The sequence below is a fragment of the Drosophila subobscura genome, chromosome U (genome assembly GCF_008121235.1).
Source record: "Drosophila subobscura isolate 14011-0131.10 chromosome U, UCBerk_Dsub_1.0, whole genome shotgun sequence".
Lineage (NCBI taxonomy): Eukaryota > Metazoa > Arthropoda > Insecta > Diptera > Drosophilidae > Drosophila > Drosophila subobscura.
The window spans coordinates 23038574-23059719 of NC_048534.1; the positions used below are offsets into that span (position 1 = coordinate 23038574).

The 21146-nt window shown below is 47.4% G+C and overlaps 1 protein-coding gene across 1 annotated transcript in view; it reads left to right on the forward strand.

Moving 5' to 3' along the window:
- LOC117902522 (putative uncharacterized protein DDB_G0271606) overlaps nt 1-21146 on the forward strand; it is a 90237-nt gene extending 69091 nt beyond the window's left edge. The window contains 3 exon segments of the mRNA XM_034813949.1: nt 16895-17733; nt 17735-18183; nt 18248-21146. Of these exon segments, the coding sequence (XP_034669840.1) occupies nt 16895-17733; nt 17735-18183; nt 18248-19785 (2826 nt within the window). The 3' untranslated portion in view covers nt 19786-21146.

The window sequence follows — 21146 nt, forward strand, 5'->3', positions numbered from 1 at the left end:
GCAGATAAAATCTATCTTTTGGGTATCGTAAAAATCAAAATTGTGCCAGAAATGCAACCCACCAGCATCAGCCAACCCAACAGCCGCCACCCACATTTCTGTGATTTGTGTCTCTTGCTTTCGTTTCCAATATAGAAGCTGAAAAAAAACAGCATCAACCTATAGCAATCTATGCTAATCAGTCTCCCACATGGCTGATGATGGCCCCAGACCTCCGTCTGGCATAAAAAACTTGTCTGGCCAAAAATACATTTGGTGCGGTTCCATTTTTTGTTGGATCTTTCTGGTTCCCTGTATTTGGAGGTGTCTTCATTTGCAGCAAATGAATTTATTATTTATTAATAGACACGCGTAATTTAATGTGACACTTTGGCATCTCATTAACAGCGTATTAGCCATGGTTCTCTGTCTGCGTTGCCATTGTGGGCGATGTTAGAGTGGACAGTGGGCTCGTTGCTCGTAAAGGGTTAACGGCAGGCAGTAAACACCAAACACAAATCTGAAATTCGTTGAGCCATAAAACTATTTGCGGTACGTTTTTGAATGGGAGTGGGATAATTGTGAGAATGTGGCCGAGGTGATAGATGTGTGGCAAGAGATTTATTTAAACGGCCCAACAAGATCAGTGAAAAATCATTCTGTATGTTTATAATAATCAGTAGAAATGGAAATGTGAAATTTATTAGTTGAACTGGAAGTACTTTTATCCAAAACGCTTCATCGGAGTCTCAACATCAAGATGCCTTTATTTATATTTATTGAATGGAAACATTAGGGTGCAAAAATCCCGTTGAAACTACTGTTTTTGTTGGTACACAAGCACGAGTGCCGTTCTTTAATTACAATCCTCAAAATCTAGGAAAAGCCTTTCACCCATTCCATCGTATCTGTAATCTGCAAAAGCATCGCCCTGAAAGAACGCTACCGCTACCCTGCTTGATAATCATCTCTGTCAATGGAAAGCATTCTGTAAACCGCAAACTATCCTTAATTAACGCCTACAAAACTGTGGACGACTGCTGGTCTCCGCCCACTTGATGACAGTTAACCACACTTTTGTCCATAATCGTAATTGCGTCCGTGTTTACCTCGCAGCTGCTGCTCTTGGTGCTGCTCCCTAGAACAGAGATCAGGTGCTAGATGCCCGATTAACCGTAAAACGGATGGTGGATAACGGGAAACGTGAAACATTAACAGTAGGCAGCGACAGCAGCGGGGCCAGCGTCAAAGCTAAAGGGCAGCGACGAGACGCCAACGCAGACAGCCACGCAGACAGAGCAGGAGAGCGAGAGAGGGAGAGACAAGGTATATTAAATTTAAGGGTGGGGTGCTTTTTATACCACACGAGAACGCTCTGTTAAGCCCTTACCTCACATAAACATACCTTGCTTTGGAGCATTGCAATCAGCAGAGGAAGAGAGGATGAGAGACGCATGATAGATAGACCAAATGCAAGGCAAACATAAATAAGCAGAGAGGCAAAAATTGTCTTTTATGATAGCTGTTAGAAAGGGATAGCTGCAGCCAGAAAGGGAGCAGTAGAGTGGGATAGCTAGGAAGCAGGAAGACTGCAAAAGAGTTGTGAACGGAGCGGCAGGAGGAGGCGGTTACAGTGATGTGGCTGCATTTGAGTTCTGTTATGTTCGGTTTTTTTTTGTATTCCTTTTGCTTTGCTCTTCCTTCCTCTACCGTTGCTGCTGCTGCTGCTGCCTCTGGGGCACTTAAAGGTGCAGCGCGTGTGCCAACGCATAAGCGAGTAAAGGAGAGAGTGCCAGGGGATGGGGTTAAGGGGATAAGCAAAGGGGAAGAGCAAGGGAATGTGGCGCAAAATAAGCGGAAAGCACAAAACACAATGTTGCGCAAAGAACGTTGAACTCTTGCCTCTGCCGCCGCAGCAGCAGCAGCAGCTGCCTCAACCTCCGCCTCCTTTGCCACTTTGGTGCAGGTTGGAGCTGCGCCAATGCGATGCTTACATCTGTGTGTGTCTCTGTACAAATTGTATGTGTGTGTGCGTGTGCATGATTTTTTCATAATTTTTCATTTTCACGCACTGTTGGGACATTTGAAAAAAAATATGGCTGCAGCGATGTAGAGAGAGATTTGTACGTAACCCCAGTTACCCTTCAACTCACTGCCACGCCCCCCGCCTAAGAATGGCAGCAGTCTGCACTCTACGTAATTGGGGGGAGACTGCAGCAGTGGGTGTAGGTGGATGGATTTCTCCAGAGAGAAATTTAAAATGCATTTAAAAGCAGCAAAACTGGGAAACCCCTGAAAGGAGAGGAAAAGGAACAGGAAAAACCTGGCAGCACATGGAAATCCCAGAAGAAAAAGTGGATGAAGAAAGCAGCAGCATAGTTTGAGGGTACTTGGAAACTGTTGATTTGGTAGAACAGTTTTAGAGTTACTGATGCAAAGGAGGAGAGACAGAAGATGCTCAGAGCTAGAGCAGGAGCCCAGAGACAAAGCCACATGGGACTACAATTCATAAAGTTCTGCTTAAACAAACCAAAAACTGCCAAAATAATGTTCGTGGGATATACGGAAATGTTTTGGCGTTATGCTTGACACTTGGGGATTCACCTGAACATGAAAAGTAACGAAAATGTAACCCAAGCGAGTGCCATAGAACATTTGCACTGTTTGCTCGTCATTGTAGGTTCAGTGTTAATCCAACTTTTCAATAGAAAATGTGTAGGTGCCATTCATTTTTGTGCTGCATGGAAAAACTGACAGCACTAACAAGGGGAATATGTTCAGCATCCAATCTTGGGTGCCTGCTGTGGTGCTGTTGCAACTGTCTTTAAAGACAGTTTTCCCGGCTGTCTTAGTTTAGGATTCGATCGTTTTCCTAGTTTTTCTTTTTGCCACATCCATCCTCTGTGGCCTGTCATAATGTTTGAGGATAATTCGGCCTGAAACCATTTTGTATGTAATTGACATAAGAGTCTTTAATTCCACATGCATTTATTATTTCGACATGGCCAAAAGACAAGTTCTTGGCACGCAATTTCCAGCGGAGGCTTAAGCCAACTTTAAGCTGAAAGCCAGATACCAGACCAAAGACCAAAAGAGACTTCTGCTGACTGCAAACCGAGAAACAGATCAGCAGCGAGCGAAAGAGAAGAGAACTCGTTTCGCTGTTACGCCTGATATTATTTTTTTAAGTTTTTTTCTTCTGCTTTTTGAGATTTTTACATTTGCCTGAGGAGAGTGGGGACGGAGGACGGGGTTGACGGACTGCGGCAGAGGACCTTGCCGTACAAAAGGCAAACCTGATTTCGGTTTATAGGATGGAGACTGGAGACGGCGGCCCCAGCACCATAAAAAGCCGAGGAAGCAGATATAAAGCGAACCCAATCTGGTTTGCCTTGCAACATGTCTGCGTGGAGCGACGCGGTAGGGGCACGGGTCTATAGGCCTTACCTTTCAGACATCTGCGGCATTTCAAGGTCTGACTCAGCAAATCGAGGAAATGAACACGAGGTTGCCAAAAGGAAATAAACGCATGGAGCAGAAGACAGAGGAGACAGCAGCAGGCTGCGCCCTTTTGTGCCAGCCACGCCCCCAACCATCCATCGAGCCACATTCCAGTTATGGCCAGAACACAGAACTCTCCAGACACACCTAGTTTTGTGCTTTATTTGTTGTTGTTTTTGGGCATCTTCCTGGCAGCTTCTCCCGTGTTTGTCTTTGGATGCATGTCTGCGGTTGCGGTTCCACTGCCCTGTCTGTCCTGTCCTGTCTGCTGGCCAAGTTATTGAACTCTTTCTGGTCAATTGTTTACCTTTAGTTTAATCACACATGACTGAGAGAGGGAAGAGAGAGAGAGAGGGGATGGCGCCCTGGCAGCGAGACGTATCAAATATCATTTGAGGCGGCTTCAAACGATGCCGACAAATGTGACAACAGCAGAGAACAATCATTTAGTTAAGGTTCTCTCTCTCTCTCTCTCTCTCTCTCTCTCTCTCGCTCTCTGCACAGTATTTAAAATTATAAACTGACCAAAAGGTGGGCCCCACAAGGAACGAAGTCACATCAAAGCGTTTCTTGACGCTCGCTCTTCCTGTCAATGACCCCGTGACGGGGCAAAAGGTTCTTGAATTACCTTCTCAGCGGCTTCTCTAGCCAAACAAAGGGTTAATAGGGGGGCAGCAAGGGGTTAACGGTAGAGGGTCCTTTGTAGTTCCACCGAAAACTTTTGCCAGCCACAGAGGAAAAAACAAGGCACAAACAAGTAGGGTTTCAATTACATAAACAAAGTGCCGCCGACAAAATGGGTGGGCGAAAGAGGGGTGCTGGAAGCGCCTCTTGCTTTGCCTGTGGTTGTGCTTCAGATAAGACCCTTAACCCATCTTAACATGTGGTGCAGATACACACCGAGAAAAGGAAAGAAATTTCGGATTTAAGAGGATTCCCCTGGGAAGAGCTTCCCTCCATTTCTGCCAGTGTAAACGGAAGCCTAATGCGTGGAGAGACACAATGAAAGCAGCAATTACAAATAGTTAAGACTCACTTGGCCATGTCCAGGCGGCTGGCTGCTGCTTCTTTGGGCTGTTGGCGCCACTTCGGCCATTACAATTTTGATTTTAATTATGAGCATGCAGTCGCCTCCCCCGTCCTCACTCTGCTGCCAGTCGTCGCCCGCAAAGGTGCCACTTCAATTCACCCACTTTGCATGCCAGCAGCAGCCACCCCTCTCTCCCCACCCCTCCACCACTCCGTCGTGTTTTATGGGGGCCAAAGTCCAGAGGCGAATAATGCTGAAATTGCCATTCAATGCAAATGCATTGCAGAAATGGCAAATAGAAAATGCGAATGCGAACGCGGACTGCGGACTGCCGACTGCCAGAAGCAATCCAAATCCAAATGCGAATAATATTTTCTCTGCCATGCGCCATTTGACACATGGAATGTTTCAGGGGGGGTGTGCCAAAGGGGGTCAAGTGCTGTGGCAAGCCAAGAGGAGAGCAGGAAGGGAAGGGCATAACTCATACGCAGTGTGTGACGACCAAAAAGAAATGTGCCTCGAATCGAATGAAGCGAGAGAAAAGACAATGAAAATGGTACTTGAGTGCGGATGGAGAAAAGGGGGGAGAAGGAGCTGCAGTGCGGGGCAGTTAGAGAGAGTTTGACACTTTGCATTTATTGTTTATAAAGTTTAAACATTTTTTAAATATTAAATAAGAATTTCCCCCCCCCCTCAAAAATCTTCATCTAAATCCACAAATTAAGTTGCCATCTTCCACTGCGATTTCCTATCTTTTGGCATCAAGTCAGAGACCACCAGCAGGTTGCAAGGTTTCTGCCTCATTCTCTCATCTCAATCAACGTTCTGCGGATCCTCAAAGATCCTCCAACTACATCTCCATCTCCATCTCTACCATGGAGAACACAAAACGCTTTTATGCTGAACGTCTCATTTTTCAGCTGTCTGCCGCAGGGGGTGGTGCTCGGGTTCGGCTTTGGGTTTCGGTTAACTACCGTTTCTGGTCCCGCCAAATGCAAAGAGTTTCGTGTGCCTGTTGGCCATTTGGCTACTGCAACTGCAAGCTGCCATGGCCATTGCCACTGCCACTGCAACTGCAACTGCGAGCCCGAACCGTAGGGGCAGCAGAAACAATCGTCAGTTGGCGGCAATGTGGCAATTAACTCTTTGATGGATTAACTGCCCGCTGCTGTTGTTGACGTCGCTGGCGGCAGCGCCCTCTCTTCTTCTAGCTGTTACTTTGTCTCTCTCTTTGCTCTTTTTATACCCAGCAATGAAGAGATCAAGGGTACGATTTTGTGCTCAATGGAAGTATTCAAAGGGTATGCCATTGTCTTTATGATTTAAACAGAAACTGCATCATCAATCGGTGCTCCTTCTATTCCTCTCTCTTTGTTTGACTATTAAAAATGGCCACGAAATGCGTTTTTCGACTGCAGCGGATGCAGTGGCCACAGAGTAGAAAAGAACTGACAAAGAATAGAAGAAAACTGAACAGAACAGAACCTAAGCGAACCGAACACTCCACAATTATAAAATAACCATCATTTATAGTGGTCGTCGTATACGTAGCCTCCGCCTCGTTCCCCCTGTCTATGGCCGCCGTCTGGCGAAAATATAGCCGCGGGTGCAAGTCTTGATGCGAGCGGAAATGCAGCGAAACTGCAACTGCAGCGCCGAGTTCGAACGGAGGGGGGGTGGAGGGTTCGGGGGGGTAAAAACTGCGTGTGGATTTGAAATATTCTTCAGACATTTAGCGGCGCTTTTGGCTAGCAAAGCTGAAATTAAAGCCAACAGCCGAGTGGCAGGAGGCAGGAGGCAAGAGGCAAGAGCCAAGCCAAGCCATGATTTGCGGCAGCAGTTTTTCCGAGTCAGAGAAGCGTTTCAAATTACAGACACCAAATAAGCCGCCACCGCCGTTGCAGGCCACAGCCGACAATGACTCCCTAAACTTCAGCCAACCCGCCTGCACCTCGTCTCGGTTGCCGCCTCCGAAAACGGCAAACGGCAACTGCAACTCCAACTGCAACTGCAACTCCGCCGCCACCGCCGACAATAAAATGCGTGGCAAAATGCAATTGAGAAATTAATTTCTTTCATTCATTAGGGCTCTCCCCTCACTCGCATTTAGCTCTATAATTATAACTAATTTGTGTATGCGAGGAGATGCACTAGCAGCGGCAATAACAGTGCAACATCAGCAGCAGCCCCAACAAAGTACATAAATACATACATATTTATGTATACATATGTACATTGTACATACATACATCCACACGGGATGGCAAACGCCCCAAACAAACACTTGGCTTGCGGGCAAGAGTGGGAGAATGAGTGGGACAGAAGAAAGAGATCTGCTGAGAAATATTACAGCAGAAACTGTACTCAATTTGTGATCAAGAGTGGCTGAATTTAAATTGAGAAATATCTAATACACAGTATAGAATTAGAGACTCATTTGACAACACAATTTGCCACCCAAAGGCAGCGGGCAAGCGTCTATAACTCCGTGTCCAACACCCGCCCATAAACGCAGCCCATCAGCAAACACAACTTTGGCTGCAACTTCAGTATAATCAAACCTCAGCCGCTCACTTAACCTGCCACTGCCACGGCAGAGATCCCGTGGTAGAGTAATTCTTTTGTGCATAAATAATTAGAAACTATCCGCACAAACTCTGCCCTCAAATTAAAATAACAGCAACCGAAGTGAAGTTTTCTAGTGGCGAAGCAGCGAAGAAGGAGCTGGTGGGGCTTCATCCGGGTCGATCTACTTCATCCGTCCGTGCTAATGAGCTGCAGAACGGGCTGGGCCCAGGCCTCGATGGATGGATGGATGCCACCCAGTGGAAGAGAGTCCATTCATATCTGATAGGGCAGAGGTGGGAGGCTGTGCTGTAGGCACACTGGAGGCATGCAACCAAATGAAGTGCCAGAAAATGCGAAGCGAAATTGCATAAACCTCTCGACCAAAACCCAATGTTCAAGTGGTAGACAGGGGCAGGAGGCGGGAGGCAGGAGTGCAAAAATATATTTTTTTTACACAGTCCACCCCCCCGCACTCCGGTGACTGAGTTCATTAACATCCAAACTTAACGGCAAAAAAATGAGAGCAAAAACAAGGCAGAAGGAGACGCCCACAGCAGGTACACTGCCCAGTGCTTGTAAAACTGTATGGCCAGGGTGGACCTGCAGCTGTGGCATATCTACCCCAAGCGTTGGCAAATCTAAATGACTTTATTACTTTTTTTGCACCATTTTTCTGCTGCTGTTGCTGCTGCTGCCATTTTTTCATGCTCTCCACATTTTGCTCCCTGGCAGCAGTCCTGCCTGCCACGTCCCTCCTGCTGCTGCTGCTGCCACTGCCTCTTCCACTCCACTGCTACTTTCATTTGAAATTCCCGCAAGGATGCAACAAAATGCGGCAGAAAATCAGCAGAGGGCCGGAGCGAGAGCTGTGGCAGGAGCCATGCAAATACATGCAACAACGATGAAGGGGCTTTGGTTTTGCCTGCTGCTTTTTTTCTCCTCAAGTGCTCAACGGATTGTTGTTCCCCAAGGATGTGGGTGGGGCGGAGGTGGCCCCGAGCCAGAGGCCTGCTGACGCTTGAGTTGCTGCTTAAATGCTGTATGCAACTGCTGCTGCTGCATGCCCCAGCAGGAGCTGAAATTTAATTAGACAACAAAAAATTCTAAATGGGGGAAACCCCCCAATCCAAAAGGAAAAGTTTCCAATTGTTGGCTGGCCCCCAAGGGTCTGCAGCCAGGCAGAGAGAGAGAGAGAGAGATCCTGGATGGGTGTGTGTGCAAGGATATTTGTGCAACGCTCGAACATGAACCGGTTCAAGGGTAAGCCTAAGACCGAACGACCAGTGGGTGGGGGGTGGAAGCCTAAGCCTACGGGGATTGTTCTTGGGGAAAAATGAATGAAAGAAATGCGATTTCCTAAGAGCTCTCCCTCTCTCCCTCTCCATTCATCTCCATTGTTGTGTTTGTTCTCTGATGTGTCCCCTGTTCCCGCTTGTGGGCCTCATATTAATTGCATTGCATACTTTCGGGCGTTGGCACAATGCTTTGCTCTGGAATTTCCTATGCTTTTATGTAAAGATCTTTAAGTACATTTATGTATGCATATTAATAATGGATTAAACACCAAATAAGTCAGTTTTTGCAGCTAGAACCACAGCGGAAGGTAAATGTTCTAAAAAGAAGGACTTGGGATAAGGAAAGAGCAGGAAAGCTTAGAAAAATATTGAAAATAGTGGGAGAATTCAAGGAACTTAGTTCCTAGAGATTGGTTCTACGAATTCTTTCAAGTCTCTGTAGAGAAACCTTTTAATACACAAATATTTGAGTATTTTTAGTGAAAACTTCTACATTTTTACGCTACAAGATTTATTCTTTAATGTTGCCCAGTTCTTTATTACTACAAAATATTCATCAATCCTTTAGGAAGAAAGTTCTTCAAAAAATTCTCCCCTGGACCGCCACAAAATGTTCGCTCTTTTTTTTTTGCGTGTTCTTTAATGTTTTTTGGCATTTGCCTTTTGTAGAGACGACAGTCCCCACCCACCCACTCTCTCTCCACTGCGGTGTGGCAGCTCCTCCCATGCTGCCATGCTGCTGCTTCTGATGTTGCTGCTGGAGGGTTTTTTATTCCGCAACAAAACTCCATTCGGTTCAATGACATTTCTCTGACTCTTTCTCCAACGCTCGCATCTCAAGGTCCATAAAACGAAATTCTAGCTGAAGCTGGCGACAGGCGCAAAAAACGAACAAGCAAACACAAAAAATTACACCCAACGCCATGCCACGCCTGACAAAGCGAAGAGGCAACAAACCCCATTTGCCCGCAGCTTTCAGCAAAGAGAATTTGTTGAGAGATGTGGCTCCTCCTGTGCCTCCTAATTAAAGCCGCCTTATAAACGGACAGAGTAGCCGGAGTAGCCCCCATGATTTGGCCAGCGAATCATTCAATTGCTGTCATCATGATGCGAGGATCTGAGAGAGGAGCCAGCCAGCAGTTGCGATTCTTAGAGCGGAGAGATCAGCTGGCGGTCATAAAGTTTTAGTGGCAACTCCTTCTCTCATTCTCTCATTCTCATTCTCTCTGCATTCTCTCTCTGCACAGATCCATGGGTTGACCATCTTTGGTAGATGGAAATGTTGGCAATAAATAAATCGAATCGAAGCAAAGCGAAGCGGATCGAATCGAATCGAAAAGAAAACAGACATTTTCATAAATCTCTTCCGCTCTCTCTCCCCTGCAGTCTGTGTCTTTTCTTTATGGCATTTTTGTGCAAAGTTTCCTTCGATGCTAACAGTAAACTTTGTCAGAAAAAATGTGTAGCGAGCGGGGGGAGGCATAGCGGAGGTCAAGTAGAAGCCCCCAAAACAATGGACCACTAAATGCCACAAAAAACACCTTCAAGCATTGCAGAAATTTTGTTGTCCGCACAGTTTTACAAGCATTGCGAAGAGGTTTGAGAAGCTTCTGACTCCGCTATTTGTTCCTTTCTAACTGTCAGTCAAAGTTGTATTTAGAGTGTCTGTTAAATATTTCGAGTCAAGTTTTTGACTTTGTCAAAAGTCAAGTCAGGATTTTCCCACCTCTCTCTCTCCCTCTCCCTCTCCCTCTCTCTCTATGGCATATGCATATAAGGCATGCCCCCTGCTCTGTTGCAACACCTCCTCCTGATACGTTGACTGACGTTGCGACCTGTCTTAAAGGGGGGGCGTGGAGCTGCATATACGCCTTCGAGGTGCAGGCAGGCGCTCTTTGGATTCTCTGCACAAGTTCTTGCTTCTGGCAGAACTTTTTTCTCTAATTTTCTACGGTTAAACTTTTTAATTTAAATGACATGCACCAGAAAAAGACAGCAACAGGGGGGAGGAGCAGCGACAGGGGGCGTGGCAGGGACATCATGCTCATGTTGATTTTGGTGCCAGGCCCCAAAAGAAGAGATTTTCATTAGCCCAAGAACAACACATGAAAGCAGTCTGGGGGGAGGGGGGTAGAGTTATCATAGAGGAGTTCCCTCTTAGATGGTGGCTGGTGGGCGGTTATGGGAGGTATGGATTTACCGTTTTCTCACAGTTTTCTCACAAAAAAACAAATCATACATTTTGTGGGCCAATTGCTCGAGCCAATTATGCAGCAAACAAATGACCCATAATGAAGCAGAAAAGCAGCAGCTCCATCTCCATCTGCTGCTGCTGCTGCTGTTGCAGTTTGGGCAACCTGACAAAGTCAACATTTATCTTGCCATATACGAAAGCTGAGGGAAGTCCGAAATGGAGAAAGATACGCTGGCGGCTACAGAGAAGTGGAATTTGTAATGCTCTTTCTTCCCTAGGAATTAGAGATATAAATTTTAGTTTTAAGCAACTTTATTGGCAGAAAGAAACGAATATCTAACTCTAACACGAATATTATTACCCGACAAACCCCATATCATAGTCATGCAACCCCATCATCATCATCATCATCATGGGTCTGCCTCTTCTCTACGGTGGCACAGACAATAAAGCCTTGGCTGGAAACAAATAAATTTCAGTGCCTGGATGGCCCAAGCAGGCGGTGGCGGCTCCTGCCAACTGACTTTTCGTATTGCCCCCACAACCGGACAGAGCAGTGTGCCCAGCCTTAATTGCCATGTTGCGGCAACATGTTGCTGATCAATAAGAGGAGAGTCGAGTCGACTGGGCTGGGAGTGGGGCACTGCGATGATAATGGCAATGTGCAGCACAGAGCAAATTGTCCATGTCCCAAGACCATGGTCCAAGTCAAAGTCAAAGCCAAAAACCCGACTGCAAAGAGGTCCCCATGATTAATGACAATAAATTTGATTCTCTGGAAGAGAGAAATGGAATGGAATGGGGATGCTATGGTACGGGAATGACTATGGGGAGCACCACAATGGAGTGCTTGATTAGAGGAGCAGAAGCTTCAAAGCAGAAGCAGAAGCAGAAGCTGGGCCAAAGGCTGTACGGCGGCCACACTCGTAAATTTCAAAAATATTGCACGGCAGCTGTCATAAAAATGCAATGCAATGTTGCAATTTGCTGTGCCCCCTCTCCATCTATCCATCTCTCTCTGCATAACATTAGCATGCATCTGGGGAGGGCGGGGGAATACGTTCTAGAGGCTGCTGCTGCTGCTGTGGCTGTTGCGCCTGCGCATTGTCTGACTTTGTGCCATCACTCAAAACGTCGCACGCTAATTGGACAGAGAAATTGCAGAGTAGTGCCTGCCCCAGAGCTTAAAGCATGGAAATATTTAGTCTTAGAGCCGCTCCCAGCCTCGTGCAACGCGCAACACTAATTCCCCTGTTAAAGAAGCGACCCCCAACATGATTTAGTAGTCAAGACATTTGGTTTTTTTATATTTATTTATTTTACGCGCAGTTTCAGTTTCATTTATGTGTTTGTTTCGAATCGGAATTCCGTTCCTTTTCCTCATTAGTTATGGAAAAAAAAGAAAAGCAAAAGAAAAGCGTATGAAAATTCACCAGAGCGGGCACTAGCGTTGGAATTTGTTTTCGACTTCATTAAAGTTAATTTAAATATTTTTCTTGCCCATTTTTTGTTCAATTTATTTTTATATTTCTTTTTATTTCTTTTTGCATTTTCTTCTCTTTTTTACTGTTTTTGAGTTCTGCGCTGATGATGATTGCTAGTATTATGCTATTTAATTAAATTAGTCATTAGCTTAAAGGCTTTACAAGGAGATAGCAGAGGCACGAAAGAGTCTGCAAAAGTGTGCAAGCAGGAGGGTGTGTCAAATGCTAAATCAGGTGCATTACTTTAAGAGAGCAATAAAAAGAAATATGAATCTGTGAGAGAGGGAGAGCCAGCAGCTTCTACATTTCCGATTCAACATGCATATGTTTGTATGTTTGTACACATTAAAACGAGCGCGATAAGAGATGCAATGGAAACGATGCGATTGAGCGATAAGACATTGTATTTATTGAGTCGCAATTTATGGTTCTCTACTTCTTTCTCACTTCTTCTTTATATTCTTCCTCGCACGCACATTGCACACAATATACATATGAACATACATACATATGTACATATCTCCATCAGCATGCTCGCGTCCATGGTGAAATTAGTAACAAGGTGACGGATTCACCACAGTGCTTCTCATTCGAGGCCGGTAAATCTTGTCAGTCGTTTGCCAAACGTCGACGAAAGAGGTTGTGTAGCGCACGAATTTTTTCATTGTCTTCTTCTTCTTTTTCTTCATTGCTTACGAATGAAGGCGTAAGCGGAAGACAATGAAATTAAGTACTGTACATGCAAGTACTTTTTTATTTTGGATGTATTTTTTATTTTTAGAAATGAAAATGTCTGCAAAATATTGTTTGCTGTGCCGATCCAACACTTTGCATGGAAGTATTTTAGCTCCATTATTTAGCTCATTTATTATCGAACATCTTTTCTTTGCTGTCAGCAGAAACAATAAAAACGAAGAGTGCAGAACGTAAAACGTTTGCTATCTGCTAGAGAGAGATAGCTTGCCTCTCTGAGAGCTGAGAGAGCGTGGTGAATAAGCTTATGGGCCTGCACTCAGCTGACGACGTTACCTAGTAGTAATTCTACCATGCTCGCGTCTCTCTGCGCACTTATTTCGATCGCTCTCTCCGCAACAATAACAACTCACACTCTCGCTCTCCGGCCCCAAGCACTCTCTAAGCACATTCCCACCCTCGCGTAAAGCATAACAAATAATTAACGGGACCTTACGTTGCTGCGTAGATGATTTGTTTTTGCTTTTATTTGCTTATTGCCATTCATTTTGACGGTTGACTCCGACAGCTTTTAGTGCCCTACATTTACATACATAATCTCCGACAGCTAAAGTATTAAGCTCTTGGTGTTGCCACAAATTGGTTGCCATGTTTCTCAGACCAAATACCTTCTTACCCGACAAAACTAACAGAGAAACTTTGAATCTATGGTCCTCCCTGACAACCCTTCAAGTACAAGGTATTACTGCTGTCGAGAGGCTCCCAACCTCCTCGAGATGCACTTTAATTCAAAGAAAAGCAAAACAAAAAGAAGATCAAAACAAAAAAAGTTGAGCAACTCTTTCAAATAATCCGCCGTCTCCGACTGTCTGACTGCATTGCTGCTAAAATGCTGGAGCTGCAGTACTGGCACTGCTGTAGGAGTAGAGTCCCAAAGACTTGGCCAAGAGATGCCTGGGTATGTCATGGTCATGCTTCGAGGCTCTTGACAATAGTTGGCTCTGTTTTTTTTGTTGTTTCTTTCGCCAAGACTTGGGTACTACTTTGTTGCTGTTTTTGGCGCTGTCTTTGCCGCTCCTCTCTCGGTCTCTCCCTTGTGCAGACAACAACACGAATTGAAAATTGTAAATGTCGCCGTCTGAAGAGGGAGGGGGAACGGGAGTGCAATGTCGATACCGATTCGGTGAGGGCAAACAAGTTTACGGCCCGCGCCAGACACAGACAGCGACTACAACGAAAAGTAAAACAAAAAAAAGAAGAGGAACTGCAGGCTGCAGGGGGTAGCATCTTTACATGCCCAATAAGATGCAAAGGAATAATATTTCAGGTGTAAATTTGTTGAAAATTTGGGAACTATTTTCTATAAATGAACAGTAACGAAAAGTAACAGAAAGCAGTGTTGCCAAACTTCTACTCATAATCATCATACCCCTTCTTAAAGGGTACCACAAGATGACGCCGAGAAATGCAGATGAAGCTGAAGCTACGACCGACGACCGACGACGACGATGTCGGTGTCGGTGTTCATTCGCCGCTAAAGTTGCATATGGGTCGCTGCTCCATTTCCACATGGACGCCACTGCCAGTGCCAGTGCCACATCCTCAGCCTCAGCCTCAGCCTCATCAATTGCCGAACATGCAGCAGCAGCAGCAGGACAACTCCGACGATCTTTGGCTGCATAATTGCCAGTCTAAATCAATGGGGCGCAAGTAGTTGCCGCTGTGTTGCATGTTGCATGTTGTTGTTGCACCCATACATGACTCTGTCGGACTTCATTGTCAACGCCGTTGCCATTGCCGTTTGCCGTCTGCCGTTTGCCTTCTCCATCGTCATCGGCATCGCCATCTCCATGTCCATGTCCGTCTCGGTCGTCGTCAATATTTGCCATGATCTTATCGTCAAGCAAAGTCATGTCGCTGCCATGGCTGTGGCGGCGACTCTTCCTCTCTCTCACCCTTCCCTCTCCACACTGGGATTGAGCTGCAGCAGCAGCGACAGCAACCGGCTGCACTTGGGTGCAATTATTTTTAGAGATTTTTATATTTTTACTCTAACATTTACTTGGGCATTGTAGATATGAAAAGGTTGAGCTGCATCAAAGTTTTCTGTTTTCTGTGTAGATTTGAACACCCGAAAGAGTATTCACACTTCGCTTTTGATCGGTGATCTTCCACTGCTGCAGCGCCTCTCCCTTCGCAGACTGCACATCATCTTTGGCGCTGAGTTATGGCAAAAGACCTTGGACTTAAGCACTAGCCTCGTCGATATGTATACTCCAGCGAGCTGCAGCCGCGCTTCTTGCACCCTCACTTGTCCCAGAGGCAGGCTACTCTAGATCCTCCACTCGCGCCACTGATTCCCAGCCGCCTCCTCCGCGTCCAATAGTGCAATTTGTCATTGCACCGTCAGCGACGACGCGTGCGCCAGCATGGGGAGACTCGAGACTCGAGGCAGCTCTGTCTCCTCCTCTCCTGCACTGCTGCACTGCCTCGTCATCTATCGCTGGCTGCCATCTGCTTACAGTTAACGCAACTCTTGGAAGCAAACTCTCAAATGTTGCAGCAGGCAGCTAACTGGCAACTTGCAACTGGCAACTGGCAACTGGCGACGACTCGGGGCATCTCCTGCTGCGTTTTGTGGCGAGGCTGGCCTGGCGCTCCTTCGACGACTTCTTTATGGCTCTTGATTTTTATGATTTTGCTGTTTAATGGTTCATTTGTGTGCCTCGACCATGTAGAGGAGACTACGAGGCCACGCGGGGTGTACTATGTGTGTCTGGCTTCCAGTTTTCTTATCGCTCCGTCTAGATCTACTTAGTTTGTTTTTTTAGTTTTTTTTGCTAGTCTTAGTTTTAGTAGTAGTATTTTTTGTTGTTGTTATACTTTGCTTGTCGCCAGTTGGCTTGCGGCTTGTCTGCGCTGCTTAATCTCTCCCTCTCTCCTCGGGGCACTATTCCTTTTTTTCCTCCTTTTTTTCTCTCCTCGGTTTTAGCGTTTTTTGCCCGCAGCGTTTTGGGGCCAACTTGTTTACCCAAATGTGCGCACTGACCAAGTCCGGAGTTATGGCCCGCAAGAATTTCTTGCTGCTGTTTTAGAGTAGCACTAAAAAAAAGCAAACAAAAGAGAGAGCGCCATTTGTGTGTTGTTCTGTGGCTCTTTTCGATGGTTTAATTTATGTTGCATACTTTGTGGCGTGCAAGCAGAACGGAGCAAAGGAAGAGTCAACAGATAGCTGGGATCTCTCACATTAAATTGTGGCTCACTGTGAACACATAAAGGATCGGGCAGCCTCTTCTATCTTCCATGAATTTTAGCCGCCAAAAGTCCATCTGCTCACTGTGCACATTCCACAGTACTTGCCGAACCCATGATTATTGTAATGAGCGTCAGCTTTGAGAGCTGCTGCTGTTGACACGATTTGGAGCTGAGCTCGGGCTACCCATCATCATCATCAGTCAGTCCCCACTCCTTTTGAGACAGAAGTCTCCAACGCATTCCTTCCAACTGTCGGGGGCCAAATCCCGCAGACATGTTTGCGATCATCGCCAGTCGTTTGCCTTTGGCCATTTGCTTAACTGCCGCAGTGACACCTTCTGGTAGCTGCGCGTCCATGTTCAAGCGGAGTACGCGGACGATGGGGTAATGGATAATGGCGCCGCCTCCATTCAAAAATCACTTTATGGCTATGGCGCGTCTGAGGTACGCTGTCTCGTGGCTTTGGTTCGGGTTCGGGTTCGGGTTCTCCTTGTCCATAATTGGACGCGGTGCCAATCATTTTAACAGCTACACAAACACGCAGCGAAATAACCGGCTTTACCCTACTCCACGATGATAATGCAAAATGAGCAGCAGGAGCAGCAGTCGAAGTCCCCCCCAGTCTCAATGACAATTGGCGCCACAGCCCCGGGGTGCGTTGTCGTCGTTCCTCCTGTCCTCCCTCTGGCAGTCTGGCGAGGATCGGTCTGCGCTTCGGTTTGCTTATAATTAGCCAGCGCGGATGGTCTCCAGTCTGTGGCGGGGTTTGGGGTTTGGGCTCTGGCCCGCAATTCAAATTAATGATCGCTACTGGTTTTCCCAGCCAGCTTCTTTCTTTCTTTCTTTCTATTTTTATGGCCGATCAATTTTCTAACAATTTTTTGCCTCTTTTCAGGCGGAAATGCTCATGGACGATGCGTCGCTGCTGGTGCCGCTTGGCCTGGGGGCGCCGCATGGCTTGGTGGGTGCACCCGTGGTTGTGCCGCTTGTGGCTGCCCACGCCCATCATCCGGTGTCCCTCAAGTCGCATCCACAGTTGGACATTCCAGGCAAGAAGATGCTAAAGGGTGCCGCCGCTGCAGCGGGTGGAGCGCCCGCCTTGGACGCGTATCACTACCAAATAATGTACGCCCATTGTGTGCAACAGCAGCAGCAGCGGGAACGAGAGCAACATCAGCAGCAGCAGCAGCAGCAGCATCACCAGCAGCAGCAGCTTCCACGTGGGGCAGTGCTGGTGGGGCAGCCGCAGCCACCGCCGCCGCATCCGCATCCCCACCAGCCGCCACATCCCCACCAGCCGATGAACTCCTCGTCCGCGTTCCGCCCGTGGGGACCCACCACCACGAAGGCCTTCCTGCACGCCTACAATGCGACGCTCTCCTCGCTGCCCTACGCCTGCCAGGAGCCGCCGGAGCTGCAGAATCCCGAGCGCGTGGTCCGCAGCACGGAAAAGCGGTACGCGGAGCGCACGTACCAGCCCAATGTGGCGCTGGCGCCGCGCAAGAGCATACTCTCCAAGGAGCGCGACAAGGACAGGGACAGGGAGCGGGAGCGCGAGCGACTGGAGCGTGAAATGGAGCGGCAGAGGGTGCGGCAGAAGGAGCTGCATCTGCACATCAAGCAGGAGCGAGACGACAACACGCCCACGCCCACACCCACGCCCACAACACCGCCGGCGGGCGAAACTTTGGATGTGGTGGAGCCACCGCGCAGCTCCTCCAGCGGCAGCAGCAGCAGCAGCAGCAGCACCCGCAACACATCCACAGCCAGCAGCAGCCAGCAGACACGTGCCCTTGCCACGCAGTCCGGAGGAGTTCTCCGCGGGCAGCAATGAGATTACCTCTTCGACATCACCCGTGCCACTGAAGCAGCAGCCACAGCAGCAGCAGCAGCCACACACCCAGCAGCAGCAGCAGCATCCACATGCCCAGCAGCAGCACATAATTGCCACCGTCAATCAGCATGCGAAGCTGTTGCCCAGCTCCAGCTCCATTTCCATCACGAACGGAAACTCCAGCGCCAACGAACCAAGTCGCATTCGGATCAACAAGAATCTGATGAGTCAGCCAGCGGAGCCGCCACCACCACTACCCGCGTTGCCACATCACAATCTGCAGCACAATCATCACTATGCGGCGCTGGGACATCACATGGGTGGAGTCTACTACAAGGCGGGAGTAATGGGTAGGACCACAGAAATCTAATTAAATATTTACCCTTTGTTTATTAACATTTACTTCGCTTGCAGGTGGCAGCTCACCCACGCAGTCTTCCAGTGCGGGCCTCAATCTGAGCACACACTCCTCGAATGTGGTTAGCTCTCCACACCAGCAGCAGCAGCAGCAGGCCACAAAGCAGCAGCAGCAGCACCATCAGACGTTGCACCATTCGATGCAGCAGCAGCAACTGGCAGCAGGAGCAGCAGGTGTCCACTTGCAGAATGGCAAACCCCATTTGGGCAGCGAATTCGAGCTGTCCACGGACACGGACGACGACAGCTTGAACGGCGAGCCCGACAGCAGCGCCATGCTGCCGCCCTGGGAGCAGGCCGTCGAGTGTCTGCGCGAGACGCGGCCCAGGGATCGGGAGCGGGTGCTGCAGCTGCTGCAGCGACTGCTGCAGGAGAACCAGCAGTTCCGCTACAACAGCATGCAGCAGAGCGACTTGCTGCACAAGCAGGATGCCCACATAGCAGATCTGACGGAGCAATTGCAGCGCTATCGCCGGCAGTTCGAGGAGCTGGACTGCAAGGTGGAGCTGCGGCGGGTGGTGCCATTCAAGCAGCAGACGCAGCTGCGCGAGGAGCAGGTCGATGCCGGGGAGGATGAGGATCTGGAGGAGGAGCAGGAGGAGGAGGATCGGGCCAACAACAATAACCAGCAGGAGCAGCAGCAGCAGCTGATGAAGCCGCTCGCGAATGGCCTGCGCCGGAGTCCCACGCCCCTCAATTGCTGCGGAGCAGAGCCCGAAGAGGAGGCGGAGGCGGAGGCCGAGTCGGAGGAACCTGCCACCAAGAGAGCAAAGTTGCAGCCAGAGGAAGAAAAGGCAAATGGAGAGATCAAGATGAACGGCAGTGCCAAGAGTCCTGCTCCCAGTCAAGAGTCCGCCTCCAGTGACGAGGAGGAGGACATGGAGGAGGAGGAGGAAGAAGAGGAGGAGGAGGAAGATGCCGAAGTGGAGGAGGAGCAGGTGCAGGCGCCGCATAGCAGTGCGCTGGCCACGCCACCCACAGCCACGACGCCCATTAGCCCCGATTCGGCGGCAACTGCGGGACAGTTGTTCGACAGCAGCAACAGCAGCGACGAGTCATCGATGAAGAAGGCACAAATGTCCGCCTGCCACGCCCTGGCCAAGATGAACAACAACCACAACGAGGAGGAGCAGGAGCAGGAGCAGGAGCCGGAGCAAGCAGAGAGCCAGGAGGAGGAAGAGGCGGAGGATGAGCGGCCACAGGATGAAGAGGATTCCTCGGACGATGAGATGCCATTGCAACAGCGCCAGCAGCAGCAGCAGCAGCAGCAAAGACAACGCCAACGATGCTTCAGCAAAGGATCGGGGTCTGCCTCTGCCTCTGCATCAGATGAAGACGAGGCAGCGGCGCCTCAAGCCAACATCCTCCCCACAGCACCCGCACCAGCCACAGCACCTGCTCCAGTTCATCCTCATCCACCGCCGATGGCCACCAAGGCGAGCAAGAAGCAGACGCCACCATCCCTGGGAGCATTGCCCATCATAACAGCCACCACAACCAGCTGCGAGATACAAATCAAAACGGAAATAGCCTAGGGAACACATCCTTCCACACTCAGTCCCTGCCCCAGCAAAGGATAAAGCGACACACACACCCACACACAGTAAAATCTACCTTTAAGATTCCCCACATAAGTTCTGCTATCGGGAACCAGAGTCCACAAACAAATTCAAGCTCAAAGCCTAGACACGCACATTACCCCACACCCTTCTGGGGGTATCCAACAGATGACATTTAGGAATATCAGTGAAAACATTTTGGAAGCTCCATAACTCCATTTGGAATGGAGTCTCTTCTCAGAATTGTTTCCATTTCGGTTTTTTTTTGACCATAGAGTCTTCCTTGGACTCTATAGTTTAAAGAGAACCTCAAGCTGCTGTCGCACGATATGTTTTTCACCGACGCTTTGCGCTGTACAAATTTTCACAAGCAACAAAAATATTTATAAAAGTCAAAGTGAATTTTTGATAAGAAATATCAAGAATTTTGATCATTTATCATTTATTATTTAATATTCTCTCTGACTTGTGCCCTTAAAAAATTGCTTAAGTAGAAAACGTATCGTCCAACAGTAGTACAAAAAACCCAATTAATTTTTGATTCTAAATTTCTAAATGTTTCATAACTTTTTACGCTTTTACCCAGCTTGATTTGATCTCAACAAAAACAAAACAAAAAACAAAAACAAAACAAAATTCGTTTGACTTCCCCTCTAAAGATATTTCGAAATTCTCTTGACTTTGCTTGCAGAAATTATGATTGAAACCAAAGCTTTAAATAAAAAAAACAAAACAAAACAAAAATAATTTTTGTGTATGTTGTTCAACAAAAAACCTTAAAAATTGAGACCAATTTATCCGTGTGTTTATACCGACTATATATGTATATTTATACTTTTACTGCTTAAACTTAATTTAGATTTTTTAATTTGTTTAATTTTGTAAGCTCTGCAAGACAACACCAACAACAACAACCACAAAATATGATATTCAAAGCGAAGCTTCGAAGACAAAATTTAGGAAAAAGAAAACTACTTTTCAGACAAACAGAAGGCAGCTGGTTCTTATGGGTGGAAGGATACCATCTGGACACCATTGTAATTATATTTAGTTTAATTCTAACCTTAAGTTTGACAGACAGCGACAAAGAGATGGAGAGGTAGAGCAGAATTACACACAAAATGAACCCACCACAAAAGAAAAAGTAAAAGAAATGCTAAACAATTCTAATATAAATCTTAACAAATATTTTATAAATACGAAACAGATAAAGTTGCCGCGTTAAACTTTATACCATACAAAATATAAATAATTATCTACTTATGATATATGATAGCGATAGAGATCGGCGCAGAATTATTCGATTCTATGGAATAGTAAGCATAAACATATACAAA